Source organism: Semicossyphus pulcher, unplaced genomic scaffold, assembly GCF_022749685.1.
Source record: "Semicossyphus pulcher isolate SPU_LCO1_2020_fin unplaced genomic scaffold, fSemPul1.0.p SCAF_14, whole genome shotgun sequence".
Taxonomy (NCBI): Eukaryota; Metazoa; Chordata; class Actinopteri; order Labriformes; family Labridae; genus Semicossyphus; species Semicossyphus pulcher.
The window spans coordinates 9,195,002-9,214,387 of NW_027211648.1; the positions used below are offsets into that span (position 1 = coordinate 9,195,002).

Below are 19,386 nucleotides of genomic sequence, written 5' to 3' on the forward strand. Positions count from 1 at the left end.
GAGTCATCAACATTTCTTTTAAGAATTCCAAGAAATCTTAATTTCTAAAATATAATTAATGATATTTAAAAACCGACTTTTTTCTTATTGGCCAGATACTGGCATGTAGCTAAATCTAGCTTGTCGTCGAATTCTTTTTTTATGATTGTACTCTGTGTGTTACATCCACTAAGACGCCACAGGTTGCCTTTAATTGTATTGTAAAACCATTAAACATTTGACATTTACAACATTAGGTAGTCAAAGAGTTTAGGACATAATGTAATTACCTGATAAGAACCCTATCACAGTGTTTTTTTTCTGTGAGGTTCTGACCAAACCTATTTATTTTATTTAAAGGTGACAGACTACTCGTCCTCTAGTGAAGACTCAGAGAGCAGCGATGAGGACGGGGAGACGGTTGGACACGACGGGACTGTTGCTGTTAGCGACATCCCCCGCATCATGTAAGACGTCCCCTCCGTTTTTGTTTCATTTCCTTCTCTGTGTTTTTTTTTTTCACACTCGACTTGTCAGTGTTCATTTGTGTTAAGATATTCATGTCTTTGGAATATGCGCCATGCCAGCAGCTTGTCACTATAGTTTTGGCAGAACTGCTTTGTAAATAATCGGGTCTGTGTGTGTTTTTGTGTGTGTGTGTGTGTGTGTTACAGGCCAGCGGTGCAGAGCAGCAGCGAATCGTACGGAGGGCTGACAGAGGACTCTCTGGGAGAAGCCTATAATAGCTCCAAGGACAGCACTTTAGTGGTGAGAGAGGTGATGAATGTCCGCACACACACACACACACACAGAAAGAAAACACATGGATTTCAAGAGAACAGAAAGGAAACCTGTTTAGTTTCTACTATCATTGTGGGCTCATTTTGCACTTGTATTTTTACTAGCCTCACTTTCCTCTCTCAACGTTATCTCCTCTTTTTTTTACCGTCTCTCAGGCAGAGGAGAGGAGGAGAGGTGGTCACAGTGAGAGTAATGGGTTCGGCAATCACAGTAATCATGGTAACCTCCCTGACCTCGTGCAGCAGAGCAACTCTCCCTCAGCAACACCGACCTCAGCACTGCAGGAACTGGGCAACATGGCCGAGGTCAGACACTCTCTTTCTTAGATATAAAAGCAACCAGATTAAAGTTCTTTTTTCACATAATATATTTTTAGATATCTCAAAAACAAAGTGGAAGGTGTAAATTTAGGTGGTAATATTTTAGGAAACTCTGTGGTGTGTTTATGTAGGCTGCTGCTACATAAATGCTGCTATGTAATTTGCCACATTCACATGGCGGCCATTTTCCTCTGACGTCATGCTAAGGGTGGGCATTTAAAATGCTAACATAATTTCATACTGACGTGTTCCATGTTTACATATCTTACAGACGAAGGGAATCTGACAAGTTGCTAATGTTAGCATTCAACCACTTCCTAGCTAACATTCCAGTTTGATAGTGTAACACAATACATTAGAACACACTTGAATTCCTAGCTAAAAGTAATGTTAGCTAGCTAGAAGAGAGCCTTCACAGTTATGTTAGCTAGCTAATGGTAATGTTAGCTAGGTATTGTCAGAATGCTACTGTTAGCTGCTGTTAAATATGTTGATTTAACTCAAAATATGTCCTGTTGTGTCTCCAGATTTTTTAGTATTCATTTTCTTTTGAGTTGCTAACAGGATGGCAAGACAACATTAGAACAGGACTTAAGCTTTGCACCCTAAGCGTGACATCAGGGGATTGCTTAGCTAATTACTTAGCATTTTCTGTCTTACAGTTTGGTGTGGGCGGGTCTAAAGCATCCTTCACCCCATTCGTTGATCCACGTGTCTATCAAACCTCTCCGAGTGACGACGACGACAATGACAACTCTGCAGCAGGTAAGCAAAGCAAAGGAAATGCTTTGGTCACACATTCATAAAAACTAATTCAACCCAAACATTAGTTTCGTGAACAGTGGACATTTTCTTTCAATTAAGGGCATCATTACTGAGAAGGACAACTTTGCTGCTTAATTCTGCACCTGCAATGCTGTCAAAAAATCTAATAACTTCCATTATTCTTCATCTTCAGCCATGTTTGCTAACGAGCTGCTGAGGCAGGAGCAGGCCAGACTAAACGAAGCCAGAAAGATCTCTGTGGTCAACGTCAACCCAACCAACATCCGACCCCACAGCGACACACCGGAGATCCGCAAATACAAGAAGCGCTTCAACTCTGAGATCCTGTGTGCTGCTCTCTGGGGTAGGAGGGAACACCCTTCATCTGTTAACAGTCCTGAATTCCTCCGTCTGCTTCTTGTGCAAGTCTCTAACTCTTTCGTGAATGTGTTCTGCATGGTCAGGTGTGAATCTGCTGGTGGGGACGGAGAATGGTCTGATGCTGCTGGACCGAAGTGGACAGGGGAAAGTCTATAATCTGATCACCAGACGGCGCTTCCTACAGATGGATGTGTTGGAGGGGCTCAATGTGCTGGTCACCATATCTGGTAGGTCCAACACAGACACTATGTCGCTCATATCAGACTGTATTGTACCGTTTGTAATATGCATTTTAAGCTCAGTACTCATTATTCGTTTGGGTAAAAGCTGCAAAAGCAGTTTTTAAAGCTGCACTGACATAGAAAAGACATGTTTTGAGACTTCTTCCATTCCTCTCAAAGTGCCTATGTGAGTATTCAGGTCAGTCACCACGGCAAAGCAATCTGCCACTGAGTGCTCTTTACCGCCGTGGAGGTTTCTGAAATATTTTGTAAATGTGTTCTTATCTCTCTACCGCTCTCTGTTCCTCCCCTCTCAGGGAAGAAGAATAAGTTGCGTGTCTACTACTTGTCCTGGCTGAGAAACAGAATATTACACAACGACCCTGAAGTGGAGAAGAAGCAGGGCTGGATTACAGTCGGGGAGCTGGAGGGCTGCGTGCATTATAAAGTTGGTAAGGATCTCGTGGGTGTGTGTGTGATTATATTAGATTAGATTAGCCTTTAGTGTCTCACTGAGGATACGTTTGTTTGTATTATGCTTATGAATTAACACATGAATTTGGATGATGTGCAGAGGCCGTCTTGGACTGTTGTTCCAGATTGAGCTGAATTTCTGTCTCTAAATTAAAACAAATGTGATAAAATATGCAGGTTTTCAGCTGACAGGTTGTCCTCTTACATCTCTAACCAGCTGGAAACACTTCATTAGGAAAGAAAATGAGTGGTGTTCTTTTTATAGGTGGCATGCAACATTTCAGAATGAAGCAACTATTTATAGCTTACTCAGTTACTCAGATGCACTCAGCCAATACGGACTTGGATATGGTTGGTCTGGTTTTTATCAAAGTAGAATTGTGATCTTTTTCATGTTTTGTTCACTGTCAAAAGTGTAGACAGGTATTAATGCTACCTGTGACGGGATGCACGTCTGTTCATGTTTGATTCAGGTGCACTTTTATTTAAATCTGCGTCTAACGTTTTTGTACGCGTCATGTTTCCAGTAAAATACGAGAGGATCAAGTTCCTGGTGATCGCTCTGAAGAACTCAGTGGAAATCTATGCCTGGGCTCCCAAACCCTACCACAAGTTCATGGCCTTTAAGGTATGAAAACATGCACATGCTATACACACACAAGCAAACACATTAGTGTCACATGTGTACAAAACTAACTAAAATGAATTCCCTTCTTGCTTCTCCCTTCTGTCTGTTCCTCCCTTTCAGTCTTTCACTGAGTTGCAGCATCGTCCCCAGCTGGTTGACCTGACGGTGGAGGAAGGTCAGAGGCTAAAGGTCATCTACGGCTCCAGCGTGGGCTTCCATGTCATCGACGTGGACTCGGGCAACCCTTACGACATCTACATCCCCTCACATGTAAGTACAGGGCTGTGTTTGTTTACCTCTGACTCTGTCTCACTCACCTTTGATATAAAAAAAAGGCAGTGGAAAAGATAACAAAATTTTTCAGTCCCTCTTGCCCAAGTCCTTCTGTTTACCTCCTGATCTCCTCTCGCACCAAGGTCGACAGTGACTCACAAGCTGTCTCACGAGGATTTGCTTCTAGAAATACAATAACTCTCTCTTGACAAATTACCTCTTTTGATTGATTTACTGTCTTGTGAGTAAAAGATAGATGGGTACTTTCCCGCCTTTATCAGATACTTTTTAGTTTGTTAAACATGCTGCATTGTGTTTGAACTGTCTACTAAATGTAGCCCCCATTAGTTGATCAGAAAGTACTCTTATTTTCTTAATTTCCTTTTGAAACAAAGATCATCCAGTGAGCACTATAACAAGATTCTTTCAGCATGCTTAGTTTTTCCATAGCAGCATGCAGTTAAAATTCATGTCACTCACAGAGGTAAGGTACGCCATCAGTAGCTCTCTGTTTGCGTGTTTGAACTCGAATCAGTTTAGATTCTTGCATGCAGATAAGTTTTTCCGTGATGGCTTCCAAAATCACACACGTTTACTTACAGTTCAAGCACAGTTCAGCCAAACGCTTTATTTAGTGGCAATATTTCAGTAAATATAAACCTCTGAATACAGACACGCACTTTTAACCTGTGTTCACTTTGATGGCACAGAGCAATCAAACCAGCTCTACAGTGAGTGCACAGCAAGACTGATGATAACAAACGATTCTTTACCTCTTGAAAACAATGTTTGCCTTTAATCTTGCTTCCGCTCTCTCTCCTTCCCTGCCAACTTTTTCTTCCAGTGTGCCAAAACGATGAAGGTGACATCCTGCAATCCACCCTTTAGACTAGACCAGTAGATCTTTAGTAGAACCCCATAGTTGACGCACAGAAGCACTACGTGTGTTTATGTGCAGTACAGTTTATTAGGAGTAGAGGTTAACTGACCATTTAGCTAGAAATGTGTTTGCATGAAGAAATTCATCTTACCCAATGGAGACTTAATAAGGTTCTGGAAAGATATAATCTGGTTACACAGTACACCAGGATCTGGAGCCACAATTAAAAACTGCAGAATACAAGATTCTACATATTTAGGAGAAAACATTGTTTGTGCTTAATGTAATGTAATTCAATGCATTGAAAATATTCCAAAAGCTGCACTTGACTCTCTCAGACTAACAACACCACCACGGTATGATGCACTCTAGGGGTGGGAATCGCAGGGTAACTCAAGATAAGATGCGATATGATACGATATGATATGAGATGATACGGGAAGATACGATATGATGCGATACAATACGAGATGATACAGGACAATACAATTTGATGCGATATGATGTGATATAAGACGATATGTTATGATACGAGACGATACGATACGGGACGATACGGGACGATACGAGACGATACGGGAAGATACGAGACGATACGGGAAGATACGATATGATGCGATACGATGCGATATGATACGATATGATGCAATACAATGTGATATGATACGAGACAATACGGACGATGTGATTTAATACGATACGATACGATACGGGACGATACGGGACGATACGGGACGATACGAGACGACACGGGAAGATACGAGACGATACGGGAAGATACGATATGATGCGATACGATACGATATGATACGAGACGATACCGGACGATACCGGACGATACAGGACGATGCGATATGATGCGATACTATGCGATATGATACGATATGATATGATGCGATACGATGTGATATGATACGGGAAGATACGATATGATGCGATACGATACGAGATGATACAGGACAATACAATTTGATGCGATATGATGTGATATAAGACGATATGTTATGATACGAGACGATACGATACGGGACGATACGGGACGATACCAGACGATACGGGAAGATACGAGACGATACGGGAAGATACGATATGATGCGATACGATGCGATATGATACGATATGATGCAATACAATGTGATATGATACGAGACAATACGGACGATGTGATTTAATACGATACGATACGATACGGGACGATACGGGACGATACGGGACGATACGAGACGACACGGGAAGATACGAGACGATACGGGAAGATACGATATGATGCGATACGATACGATATGATACGAGACGATACCGGACGATACCGGACGATACAGGACGATGCGATATGATGCGATACTATGCGATATGATACGATATGATATGATGCGATACGATGTGATATGATACGGGAAGATACGATATGATGCGATACGATACGAGATGATACAGGACAATACAATTTGATGCGATATGATGTGATATAAGACGATATGTTATGATACGAGACGATACGATACGGGACGATACGGGACGATACGGGAAGATACGAGACGATACGGGAAGATATGATACGATGTGATTTGATACGATATGATACGATATGATGCAATACAATGTGATATGATACGAGACAATACGGACGATGTGATTTAATACGATACGATATGATACGAGACGATACCGGACGATACAGGACGATACGATATGATGCGATACTATGCTATATGATACGATATGATACGATATGATATGATGCGATACGATGTGATATGATACGATATGATACGAGACGATGCGATACGAGATGAGATGATACGATACGATATGATGTGGTACGATCAATATGACATGGTGAGACAAAAACGCAGGGAAATCCGTCTCTATATACGAATTTCGATTTTTGGCGCCAGCCTATCGATAATTTTTTGCACGAGTCAGGACGACGATTGATTGCCGTATCGATATTTTGTCCCAGCCCTAACGCACTCGAGTGGTTTTGTTAGGTCACAGTGCTACCATTTCCATAACTGACACAAAGTGTATAGTCCTTCCTTAATGCGGTCAGAATAAGCACAACTGTGGATGCTATTTTGCAGAATGAATGCAGTTTCTTATGGGCTAAGATGAGTTTTTTCATCACCTTATACTTACCTGTTTTTCAAATAATTCACCACATAGGCCTACACATGGCAGCCATTTTCCTCGGACCTCACACTCAGCATGAGAAGCTAAAACTAAGTGTGTAATGTTTACTAATGTACTCCAAGTTGTCAGGAATCTGACAAATGGTTTTTATTTCAGCCTTTCTCCATTGATATGCAACTGAAAAGGATGGATAGTGAACATTTTAATGCTAAACAACATGTTTGTCACAGCAGCTATTGTTAGCATTCAACCAATTCCTAGCGAGTGCTGTTAGCTAACTAACATTACCTTTAGCTAGGAATTCTACTGTGTTGTGTCAAACATTAATGTTAGCTAGGGAGAAGTTAAATGCTAATGCTAGCTGTTGTCTAACAGTAACTAATGGGCTAACATTAACTTAAGCTAGGAATTTTAGCTTTTTGTATTGTGTTGTGTCAAACATTAATGTTAGCTAGGAAGAAGTTAAATGCTAATGTTAGCTGCTGTAGCTAAGGGTTTGAATTTGTAGATTTACATTGAAATATGGCTCGATGCCCCTTAGTATTTTCATTATCCATTGCTTTTTTAGCTGCTGAACAATTGGGAACCAATGAAATGATATTGATTTGTCCGATTCTCTGCTTTCACTGTAACACTTAAAAGTAAAAAATACTTAAAAAGTAAAAGACATGCAGTATAACCTGCGAGGAAAATGGCGGCCCTATGATAATGGGGAATGGGGTTGGTCTCTTGAGGGAACTTTGGTTATCTGCACTGATTCAAGCTATGTCTGTGCCGCTGTTTCCAACTCCTGTGGTGTTATTTTTGTTTTGTGAGTGTTAGTGAAAAGTGCTCTAGTTTGACAATTCATTCATTACACAGAACTTCACAGACGACAAGCCAAAGTCTGACCCTCCTGATGCACTCACGCTGCTGGTATTTGGCAGTCTGGTCAATGTCCAAAGACTTGCTCTTTAGAGGATTACAGGATGCAGGCCAAGAGCCAGCCAAATTCTGTCGCATTAAATGTCCACGATGAAACCTCTGTAATATTTTAATCTGATGTCGATTAAAAATAAGTGTGACAGATTTAATTAAAGCCTCTGAATGTGTGCGTGTCTGTCACAGATCCAGAGCCAGGTGACGCCTCATGCCATCGTGGTGCTTCCTAAGACTGATGGAATGGAGATGCTGCTGTGTTACGAGGACGAGGGCGTTTACGTCAACACCTACGGTCGGATCACCAAGGACGTGGTGCTACAGTGGGGAGAGATGCCTACCTCTGTTGGTATGTTCATTTAAATGGATTTTTTATCAACTCTGGAGTTATTAAAACATCACAGAGGAACTTTCTGCTCAAAGATGTTAATTTAAAATCACCAAACTTAAGATCAGTGATTTATGCTAGGGCCAATTTCAGTGCCCGTGTTGCAAAAGTAATGTAAGTTCTCTGAGAAACCCGCTTATGGGAGTTCATTTAGGGCTTAATTGCATTCAGAAATCAGTTAAAACATCAGACTCTACAGGAAGCTGCTTTGTGGGAACATGATAGAAGAGGAAGAAGGGACGGAAAATGGATATGGATCATCAGTGGTAAATGTAAAAGGAAGAGTGAGGGTGTAAGACATGGAGAGATATAAAAGAGTCGAACACCAAGAGCTGGAGAGTCTGACAAAACGATGTATGAGCACTGTTACGATAGAAAATACCACTTATATCTTGTTTGTTACTGCCCTCATGTGGCAGCCAGAGGTATTACTCTTTAATGATCTACCTGTGCCAATAGATCGACATTCTATAATGTGCATTTAGATGCTTTGGGTTAACAAACATACTAAAGGTATATCTATTCATGTTTTTTCCTCGTCATGACTCATGCTTTTCCTGTGTTTTCTCTATTTCAGCCTATATCCACTCGAATCAGATCATGGGCTGGGGTGAGAAAGCCATAGAGATCCGCTCTGTGGAGACAGGTCATCTGGATGGAGTCTTTATGCACAAGAGAGCCCAGAGGCTCAAGTTCCTTTGTGAGCGGAACGACAAGGTAAAATGACAAGTCATTATTTTTTATTGGGAAATATTCGGGAGACACACATTCATATACACACCTTGTTAAACAATACGTGTGAGCATGTTTGGTATAATTGACATGGATGTTACACGGGCCCATAGAACCAAAAAGCAAACTTTTACTGCTATACCAGGCAGCATTATTCATGTGATAGTTCAGATAAAGTAGCAAGTCAATTAATCAATCAAGTCAAACTTTATTTATACCCTCATTTACAATGATATCGAGTCCATTACAGACGCAATTAAAATACAACAAAGCGTTAAAAGAACCAGATGAGATGATAAAAGGCCATTTAAGTACTAAACGAGGGGATTTTGACACAAAGATAAGGCAATTAAAAGGAAAACCCTACAAAGTACTAAAATAAGTAGGGATGCACGATATTATCGGCACGTTATTGGTATCTGCAGATTATGGCTTGAAAATGACATATCGGAACCGGCAGATATGTCATTTATCGGCTGTATTTTCAGCCGATAAAATAACACTTTAATTCTGCCTAAACGCTCGATGATTCCCTAAAAAAGCTTGACATTATGCTACGTCATTAACTCGGTGCAAGTGTGCGCGCGCACTGCCTGCACCACGCCTCTTCTCTGAAGCGTAGAGAAAGGGTGCAAGATGTTCTCAAAGTTTTCGAAACAGACGGCAAGTTTGATTTCATTTCATGTATTTGTTCTGTGCAATAGGTACAATTTGCCCAAGTTGTGGCTGTTGTCATGATTGTCTCAGAGAGAACATCATCCAAGCCTGTCTGAGTTGTATGAATTTTATAGTTTTATTTGAAAGAAAATGTCACATACAATTAAATGTGGCATTTTGAATACGACCTAGGTTTAAGTACTTTTCTTATATTGCACAGTGAATGTGCACATTTTAAAAAGCACTGTGTGATGTTATTTCTGCGTCTGCCAGTGGGCCACTACAATAAGAGCAGGCATGATATCAATTCCACTACAGAGGAGACGATGTTCTCTGCAGGTGGAAAAAAACATGTGCAATATATATCGGTATTGAAATCAGATCGGATATTGGCAAAAAATCCAATATCGTGCATCCCTAATAATAAAAAAAATAATTTAAGTAAACTAAACAATCACAAATAGAGGTTCCAAATGGTAAAAATGTGTTAACTTCAAGGAGTTATTGAAGGTTGTTCCAGGAGTCAGATCAAATAGTCAAATAATGTCTATTACATTTTTTATTTGAAGATTCTTAGAAACAACATATTTGTTAATAAAAGTGCACAGAGACATACATTAAACAAAACTAAAGAAGCATGAAGAGTTTAATTTGAAATGACAGATGGACTGTCTGAGGAATCTGATACACTGCACTTACACATTGTAATGCAGGAAAATGATGGGCTTAATTGACTGCAAGTTATACAATGTAGTTACATGAAATAACATTTTCCTAAAAAAAAAACTAAATTACAAATATTTTGTTTATGAAAAGTTATTATTTTAAATTGAGAACTGAAAAAGTTGACGTTTGTCCTATATTTCTCCTCTCTGCAGGTATTCTTTGCATCGGTGCGTTCCGGAGGTAGCAGCCAAGTTTTCTTCATGACCCTCAACAGAAACTCTATGATGAACTGGTGATGAGTCGTTCCACTGTCCGCTCTGCCTCACTCTCCCATCGGCCGGCCTGGAGACCCACCTCGGCACCTACGCCACATCTCACAAAGGAACCCGACTGACCGAGAGGCCACAAGTGAACTCTATTAACACTGGAGAGACTAAAACTGTGTAGAGAAAAAAAAAGTTATGGTAGAGAAAAAACAACAAAGACTTTTAAATAGAGAGACGTGTTACCGTAGATAACTCCGGGTCATGCAGAAGCCATCAACTGACTGGCAAACTGGTGCCACTGACTTTCCAAATATTCCTACTTTCTCTGTCTGTAACTCTTTCCCTCTTTTTGTCCGGTGCGTTCAAGTGTTCCACCTGCCTCCTCCTGTCGCTCCTCTTCTTCCTTTTTTTACCCCTTTCTTAATCCTCCGCTCCCTCCCTTCTCCGTCCTGCTAGATCAAGTCATCACTTTTTCAATCCTTTGACACCCGTGTCCTCCATTTCTCCACGTCCTATCTGCCGTGTGTGGGGGAATTACACCTCAGAGGTTGGAGAAAAAAAGATGAATGGGATTTAATATAAATTTAAATGTATGCTTCTGAAGACGACAGCACAGGGAGGACAAATCTATTCTGGATGGCAGACAGCCTGATTGATTTTCTCTCTTCTCCTCCTCCACTTCCTCCTCTCGCTGTCTTTCTGAGCTCTGAGTAAACTGAATTTTGATTTAGCGTTCGATCGCATTTCGCTGATAGAGATGCGTGTAGACACTCTGCTGTCACAGGCGGGTGTAACAGTATGCAAAGATGATGTCTGTGTCCCTTTAAAATGATCACCGCTCTGTCCTCATCCCTTCTTTCTCCCTCTCTCCCCCATCATCACTCCTCCCCCTGTTTTCACTCTTAAACTCTGAAGGTGCTGCATCAGATTTACTGTAACATTAAATGAACAATGAGAGCGTCATTCTGTTCATTTCTGTCCTTCTTCTTTCTCTGTGGCTGCGTCAGTCAGTCTCTGAAGCTTGATGAAATGTACAGCACATCTGTGTCTCTGAAATCAAGTGTGTGTGTGTGTGAGCGTGTGCATAAATGTGTGTGTGACTTGATGTTCCCATTGAAATCAAGATTGAATCAAAGTGGGATATCGCAAAATCAATGTGCGGAAAAAGAGTCGAGTAGTTCAGTCTGTGCGTGAACTTTGACCTTGAAGCGATCAAAGCAACATTGAGTGTGTTTACATGCAGGTTTATGATGTACTCTTCTTAGTACGGAGGTTATGAGTTGATGAGCGTTTAAAAATAGGCAATATTAGCGGTTTATTTCAGGAGTGTGTTTCTTTTTCCTTTAACACAGTGTTCAATAATGCAGCCATGTCGCTGTAGGGATTTGAATATGCATACAAACAGCTCATCCTGCACACACCCTCAGCGGGACACTGTGCTGAATACTGTGTGCATGCGAGACGCTCACCGTCGAGTCGCGCTCCTAACTGTTTGGTTCTTCTCATTTTGGCTCCTAACTGTTTGTGCAGTGCCTAGCATGATGTAAGCAAAACTAAAACGGAGGCCAAAAGATTCTCGCTCACGTTTAATCATTTTATCGCAGAGTGTTATTTTCTCACTTTAACACACTGCTGAGGTTATCTGATGGAGATGTACATTAACAAACCTCATCTGATTTATTTCTGAGAGGAGATGAGACGTTGCCATTTCTTTTAAAACATTTAGCACAGCTCACTCATGAATTAATTCTGTATTAGATTTATAACACTATTGAGGGCGGGCTAGTTTATGCATAGTCATCCATGTTGGAGAGCACTGTAATGCAGATTAGTCTTTTTTTTTCTGGTGGGAAACAAACCTGAGGAGGCAAAAAATTACACATAGTCCCTGATAATATCATTTAAATCAATTTTTTTCTGTTAAATTATTAAAAGTTTTATATTTTCAAGGACTTTTTTTTCTACACATCCACACTGTAGCTGTTTCTGTATAGCTGTACGAGCAGGCTAACATTTTAGCAATAAAGAGCCGAGCTGAAGAAACCACTGTCTTCCCTGTGAGTGTGAGTGTGTGTGTGTGTGTGTGTGTGTGTGTGTGTGAGCATGCATCTGTGTGTATAATTAATGAACGCTGAGTGTGAATGGGGCATTATTAATATGTTTGTCCATCGTGGATTTCACTCTTCCCATGGGAAAACGCTGACGGTCATTACACTGAGGACTCTCCTTTCAAAGACGAAAACCACTGTATTCTTTCTTCTGTTTTATTTCCTGTTTATTTTGAAAGAGCATTACTAATGTCCTGTTACGGGATTTATTTGTTTTGTAAAAGAGATGCTGTAAGAGAGAAATAAATGAAACTAGAACATTATTCTGGACTTGTGTGTTGTTTTTTTCTTGTTTGGCTTTTTGGGTTTGCACAGTGTGCACATTTGTATCAGCAAACCTCAGACTTTGCCCGCCCCTCTCCTCCCCCCTTAGTGTATCATTAACAGCATGTGTGCGTGCGCTATTAGAGAATACCAACCAAATGTTATTATTATTAAAAAGACAAAAACTTTAAATCCAAGAAGCAACATCTGCTTTTCGCCACAACTTTACATCCCATAATTAATTAGTATGTATGATTAAAAATGTCCATAATTTACAACAACTACCTAAAGACAGCGAAGTGTTTTCCTCAGAGATTCCAGACTGTCTCACCGTTTGCTCACCATCATTATCATTTTATTGCCTCCTTTTAAAAGTGTATGGAGGGCATTGAGGACACTGTTCATTTACTGTATGTGGTCAGTCAGTATTGAGTGTGTGTGAATGTATGTTTGCCGATTAGTGACACAGGTGGACACGGCGTGATCAGGCATGTAGCTTTCATTGATCATTACCTCCTGGCTGACACTCTGGACTCATCATGGAGCACGAAAAGGTAGGGTGACTCTCGGCTGTCTTTATGTGCGTTTTATTTAAATGGTTATATATTCTTACTTATGTTGGTAATACTTGCAAACAGGTGGTTGGTCACTGTCTTGTAAACACACTGTCTGAAACTCTGAGGGTTAAATTTGACACTGTTACATGAAGAAATGATCTGCTTTCTTCATTTGTTTGTCAGTCATGTCTGAGGTCAAGCTCTCAGTTCAAACATATTTAAACCACTTGCAAAATGTTTCATTAAATCATTCTTATATAAGATTTGTAACTTTTGTATGTAAGCATTCTCAATCCATCAATTATACTTTTTACACGCTCTTCTTCTTGCTTGTGCGTGTCACATTGTGTTTGTTCATGCATTCGTGTGTGTGTGAGCCTTCACCTGATTGATTAGCTCTCTCTCCCGCAGCAGCTTACGGGCACACTGGCTGTGGCTGTGTTTACAGCAGTGCTGGGGTCTCTGCAGTACGGCTACAGTCTCGGGGTCATCAACGCGCCGCAGAAGGTAGGATCTACCTTCGCAGACGTTGTTCTCTTCCTGTTATATCCAGCATACTATGCAAACAGATCATTCCCTCTGTAAGACAAGTGAAAGTTATTTTTGTATGTGCTGCCATTGGTACATATTGATGATCCTTTTTTAAATAGGTCATTGAAAGGCATTATGGCCTGTCCCTGGGTGTGTGGTCAGAGAGGTCCGCGGTCCTCTCAGAAAACAGCACAGAAGAAGAAGACTTCTTCGAGGCAGGACATCACCCTGACGTGGTCATGTACTGGTCCCTGTCAGTGGCCATCTTCTCCATCGGTGGGATGGTGTCCTCCTTCCTGGTGGGATTTGTGGGAGACCTGAGAGGGAGGTGAGAAATCTGGCTATGACCCCAATATTATCTTCATACATTCATGGAAATTAAGCATATGAATGTAGACACGAGAGATGGAGGCAAACAAATACTCTCTATTATGTATTTTCTATCTCCGTCTGTCTTTAAGAGTGAAGGGCATGCTGATGGTCAATGTTCTGGCTGTAGCTGCTGGACTGCTGATGGGTCTTTGCAAAATGTGGAAACCTCACCTCATGGTCATCGCCGGCCGTGCTGTTATGGGCTTTTACTGTGGTACAATAAAGCACAAGTTATTACCTTTAATTAATAGCATCATTAAGTGGGAAATCCCAATAATAATGCATTATATATTTATTATCCACCTTTATGATCATACTGAAAGCTAATTATGTAAAATATATCATATATTTTCATTTTATAAAGAAGCTAATGTTCATTTAAAGTTGGTTAGCTAATTATTTGTGCGTCTCAGGGTTGACATCGGGGCTGGTGCCGATGTACATTGGAGAGATTGCACCCAAAGCTTACAGAGGAGCTCTGGGAACTTTACACCAGCTGGCTGTTGTTGTTGGCATCCTCATCAGCCAGGTGAGATACACTCTCTCACACACACACAATCACATGCACAGCAGCATCTCTCCTGGAGGATTTCCCGAACAAATGACCTACACTTTATGTGTGTGCGGTTGTAGGTAATAGGCCTGGACTTTATACTCGGTAATGATGACATGTGGCCCCTGCTGCTCGGTTTGTCTGGATCTCCAGCAGTACTACAATCGTTCCTGCTGCCTCTGTGCCCTGAGAGCCCACGGTACCTTTACATCCTACTGGGCAAGGAGGCAGAGGCGCGAAAAAGTAAGAATTACACAAAGCAAATCTCCATGTCGTCCTCTGTGTCTCTCTTTTTAAAAACCCTACATGCTCAAGCTTTCAAATTTCCAGTATATAAGCTACATAAGACATTTGAAAGAAGCACTTAAAATGTTGTGAAATGTGCGTATATTTGTTTGGTGCACAAATCAAAGCTAATAAGAAGATTGAAATCACTTTCATGTCAGACAGCTAAATATGAGGATAGCCAGCAGCATATTAGCTTAGCTTAGCTTAAAGCCTGGAAACAAGGAGAAACAGCTTGCCTGGCTCTCTCCAAAGTTAATTAAATCCACTTGCAGTGCCTCTAAAGCGCACTAATTACCATGGTATATCTCTTTTGTACAATCAGTGAGATTTAACGTGCTATCTGGTTACCTTCAGAGGTGCTGTGGGCTGTAACTGGGCTAGCTGTTTCTCCTTTTTCAGTCTTAAAGCTATGCTAAGCTAACTAGCCTTTAGCTATAGCTTCAATATATGAACTAGTGAGCATAAGTACTGCTGTAGGCTCTTTCTTAACGTTGGACAGAGCCCGTTTTCCTCTGTTTCATTCTTAAAGCTATACTAAGCTAATTAGCTTCCAGCTGTTGCTTCAGTGAATGAACAAGTGAGCATAAGAGGTGCTGTAAGCCCTTTATTACTTTTGGACAGAGCCGGGCTAGCTGTTCCCACCTGTTCCACTCTTTAAGCTAAGCTAACCTGCTGCTAGCTGTCGTTTTATTGTTACTTTTAAACACATTTCCTGAAAATACGGAACGTTTTTCCTTTGTACATGAAGATGACAATATTTGCACCTTAATATTATATTACAGCTACTTGCATTAAGGGCCTGAAAACTTAATAGGTCATTTATACAGACACTTGAACTTGCCTCCATTGCTCTGTGTGTTGTTGCAGGTCTGCTTCGTCTAAAGGGGGCGTATGATCCATCTGCTGATCTGGAAGAGATGAGGAGAGAGAAGGAGGAGGCAGACAGGGAGGCCAGGGTCTCTATCCTTTCTTTGGTAGGTCTCTAAATGTTCTCTATTGTAAATTTTACTTTATCCTGCCCATCAACAGTTTTGAGAAAATGTCTGAGTTTTTCGATTTTCAAAATAAAACAGCACCCTGTGCCACCACAACACTCTCATTACACTCTAACTATAAAACTTGAGACATCCCTCTGCAGGGCAGACAGAGACACCCTCTGAACCTTACGAGTTAATCAGTAACCAAAGTACACTGATAATGTCTCGTAATCAAAATGATAGTTAATGTTAAATCGTTATTTAAATGTCATATAATGGTGATGTAACAGTCAAGGAGTCTCTGTGCATCAGCCAATGTTACAGTCTTTGGCACCAGCCAGCATGTGATAACCCCGATGAAGACGTGCTTTATGTTGAAACATTAGTCACTGTGCCAGATCTGTCTGATTTAGAGGTTATAATTTTTTCCTTTGGTAAAAATGTTTTTGAATAAATGGGGGAATACACTTTTAGACACAACCTAGCTTACTGAAGGCTGCAGATTAAGCTATCCTAGCCTGGTCAGCTCCCACGAGAAAGCAAAAGATTTATTTAATCACAACACATGTTGAGAGCAGATAATTAATCAGCAGATTCCTCACGTAGGCTCAGACTGCCGCAGAACAGTTTATTGTGTTAGTCTGAAGGTTATGGAGAGTTCAATGACTGTAATGTTGGTGTTAGTTACTTTTGCTTTATGCTGGTCCTGCTCTACACTGCTACTAATTAAAATAACTATAGTAACTAATTTAAACTATACTTCTCAAAAAAGACCACTTACATAAATCAGCATGATGATAATGAAATATAATTACAGGAAAATATATTTGCCGTGTATTTTGGTGTTATAGTTTGACTCATGTCCCATGTGTTACCATAGAGAAGGCAGGCTTTGTGACCTATACTGCAGCCAGTCAGCAGGGGGCGATAGAGATGTTTCGGGGAGCTGTCATGTCGTCCTCTTTTTTAAAAACAGTCTATGGCGTGAACCCCGCAGTAACAGTCCTTCACTGTTTGTCTTTTCCTCTAGATCCGCTCCTCTGTGTACAGACAGCAGCTGCTTGTTGCCCTCATGATGCACCTCTCCCAACAGCTGTCTGGAATCAATGCGGTGAGTGGCAAATTAAACCAGACTCCGCCTCTGTCTTCCTCTCTGTCAGTTTAAACTTGAATAAACCCATAGTGATTTTGATAGCATGAAAAGGACCAAAGAAAACGGTTCTATTTTTAAAGCATACTGCATGAACAAAAAAGTTTCAGTGTTTGACTTTTTCATCAAATAAAAGTTGGATATATTTTTATATCATTGAAAATGTATAGCACATGAGATGTGTGTAAGATAAGATAGAACTTTATTAAATCCCGAAAGAAATTATAGTACCAGATAGCTCCAAAAATACAGTACAAATTAGAGAAAAACAAAACACTATAAAAGATAAAGTGTATGGGTCAATGCAAAAGAGACAGTGCCTGATAAAAAAAACAATATTACAAAGGTTTTTTACAGAAGAAGGCAGGAAGTAATGGTGGCAGTTAAATTGACAGTAGTATTGACAGGTATTACGTAGTAAGAACTTCTATTGCACAAGATTACGAATTTAAAGAGTGCACACAATACACACAATAATTAAGAAAACAATAAAGAAAGTGCAGGGCCCCATCTTTTTTTAAAGCCAAAAAAGTTAACAAACTACGTACATAAAGAAGGAAAAAGGTAAAAGATATCAAATACAATACAGACACAAGAAGACGAGGAGCGACTCTAGCAGGCTGCCGCCCGGGACCACCCCAGAGGTTAAAGCAAACACACAATCTGTTACTATTTATTAGTAATGAAAAGAAATGCACTTGTTTTGTCTTCAAGATCTTTTATTACTCAACGGCAATCTTCGCTTTTGCTGGTGTGGATAAACCCGTCTACGCCACCATAGGAGTCGGAGCCATCAACACAGTGTTCACACTGGTGTCTGTGAGTGGCCACATGTACATATAGATACCAACATGTGCAAATAAAACCACAAATATATTGTTGTGTTCCTAACATATGCCCTCATATACACATAGATAAACATAGTACTGTGTGTTCTAGGTTGCACTGGTGGATAAGGCTGGCAGGCGCACTCTGACTCTGGTAGGTCTGGGAGGGATGTGCTGCTGTGCGATCGGCATGACTGTGGGCCTCAAATTCCAGGTTTGTTCAATAAGTTATCAGAACGTTACTCAAGTTAGCCACTTCTTTACTCTTTTAACTGTTCCACTCTCACAACCTGTGCGGCTCATTTGAAAACACTCCTAGTCAAGGCTTATTCAATTCGATTATCAATATGAGACTGAGGTTCATTTTTGATCGTGGGAACTTAAATTAGACAAAAAAAACTCAAGGTCTTCTTGCCAGCTTGACTTGGATGAATAAATAAATTAAAGGTATAGTATTCTTTTTGTTGTGCTGTTAGGTAATTAAACAAATAGGACAATGTAGGGGAAAATGCAGTGACCCCAAAGGTCAAAACAAAACAGTATATCAGAAAATACTACAGCATTTCACAGTGAAACGTTGTTGTGTTTTAAACTTCAGGGAAATGAGACCCAGAGATAAAGAAAAAAGTACAGGCCCAAAAGCGGTCTCTTTCATTCTTTCTCTGGCAGCATATGTTCATTTAAGTCATCAGAAAGCTTCCCTGACAGGAAACAGTTTCCCTCGACCAATGTTATCTTCCCCTCCAGAGTGACTACGAATGGATGAGCTACGTCAGCATGTCAGCCATCTTCCTCTTTGTGAGTTTCTTTGAGATTGGTCCTGGTCCTATTCCGTGGTTCATCGTAGCTGAGCTGTTCAGCCAGGGACCTCGGCCTGCGGCAATCGCTCTCGCTGGCTGCTGCAACTGGACCAGCAACTTCATTGTAGGCATGACCTTTCCTTATATACAGGTAAGCAGAAAGGACACACAAATGTACCGTCAAAGTGGACGACACATGCACTTGACAGACACAGACACACTAACACTCCTGTGCTTATTTTTTTCTCTTTTCAGGATCTGTTGGGTGTTTATGTGTTCGTCCTGTTTGCCGTGCTGCTTCTCGGCTTCACTGTGTTTATTTATCTTCGGGTCCCGGAGACCAAAGGCAAAACTTTTGAGGAGATCGCTGCTGTCTTTCACAAGGGACGGAAAAAGAGCCTCAAAGACGCGACTGAGCTGCAGCAGCTCAAAACATCAACGGATGCCTAAAATAATGGCTAGGTGCAGCTTTGTGTA

At 40.7% G+C, this 19,386-nt stretch overlaps 2 protein-coding genes across 5 annotated transcripts in view; both read left to right on the forward strand.

Moving 5' to 3' along the window:
- The window catches only part of LOC138590942 (traf2 and NCK-interacting protein kinase-like), a 72,133-nt gene extending 59,280 nt beyond the window's left edge, over nucleotides 1-12,853 (forward strand). For 3 of the 4 annotated variants that reach the window (XM_069661383.1, XM_069661380.1, XM_069661382.1), the window contains 12 exons: nucleotides 340-446; nucleotides 654-756; nucleotides 936-1,085; nucleotides 1,763-1,865; nucleotides 2,059-2,229; nucleotides 2,330-2,473; nucleotides 2,785-2,919; nucleotides 3,469-3,569; nucleotides 3,690-3,839; nucleotides 7,963-8,122; nucleotides 8,739-8,878; nucleotides 10,429-12,853. In XM_069661383.1, coding sequence (XP_069517484.1) covers nucleotides 340-446; nucleotides 654-756; nucleotides 936-1,085; nucleotides 1,763-1,865; nucleotides 2,059-2,229; nucleotides 2,330-2,473; nucleotides 2,785-2,919; nucleotides 3,469-3,569; nucleotides 3,690-3,839; nucleotides 7,963-8,122; nucleotides 8,739-8,878; nucleotides 10,429-10,512 — 1,548 coding nt within the window. In that variant the 3' untranslated portion in view covers nucleotides 10,513-12,853. The remainder of the gene's footprint in view (nucleotides 1-339; nucleotides 447-653; nucleotides 757-935; nucleotides 1,086-1,762; nucleotides 1,866-2,058; nucleotides 2,230-2,329; nucleotides 2,474-2,784; nucleotides 2,920-3,468; nucleotides 3,570-3,689; nucleotides 3,840-7,962; nucleotides 8,123-8,738; nucleotides 8,879-10,428) is intronic. The other variant, XM_069661381.1, reaches the window with a different exon arrangement.
- A 540-nt stretch (nucleotides 12,854-13,393) lies between these two features.
- On the forward strand, nucleotides 13,394-19,359 carry slc2a2 (solute carrier family 2 member 2). Its single transcript, XM_069661238.1, has 12 exons — nucleotides 13,394-13,408; nucleotides 13,823-13,918; nucleotides 14,062-14,270; nucleotides 14,404-14,528; nucleotides 14,728-14,843; nucleotides 14,948-15,110; nucleotides 16,023-16,129; nucleotides 17,163-17,243; nucleotides 17,997-18,101; nucleotides 18,222-18,323; nucleotides 18,857-19,060; nucleotides 19,165-19,359. The coding sequence occupies exons 1-12, from the start codon at nucleotides 13,394-13,396 to the stop codon at nucleotides 19,357-19,359; spliced, it is 1,518 nt and encodes a 505-aa protein (XP_069517339.1).
- Nucleotides 19,360-19,386: the final 27 nt, after the last annotated feature.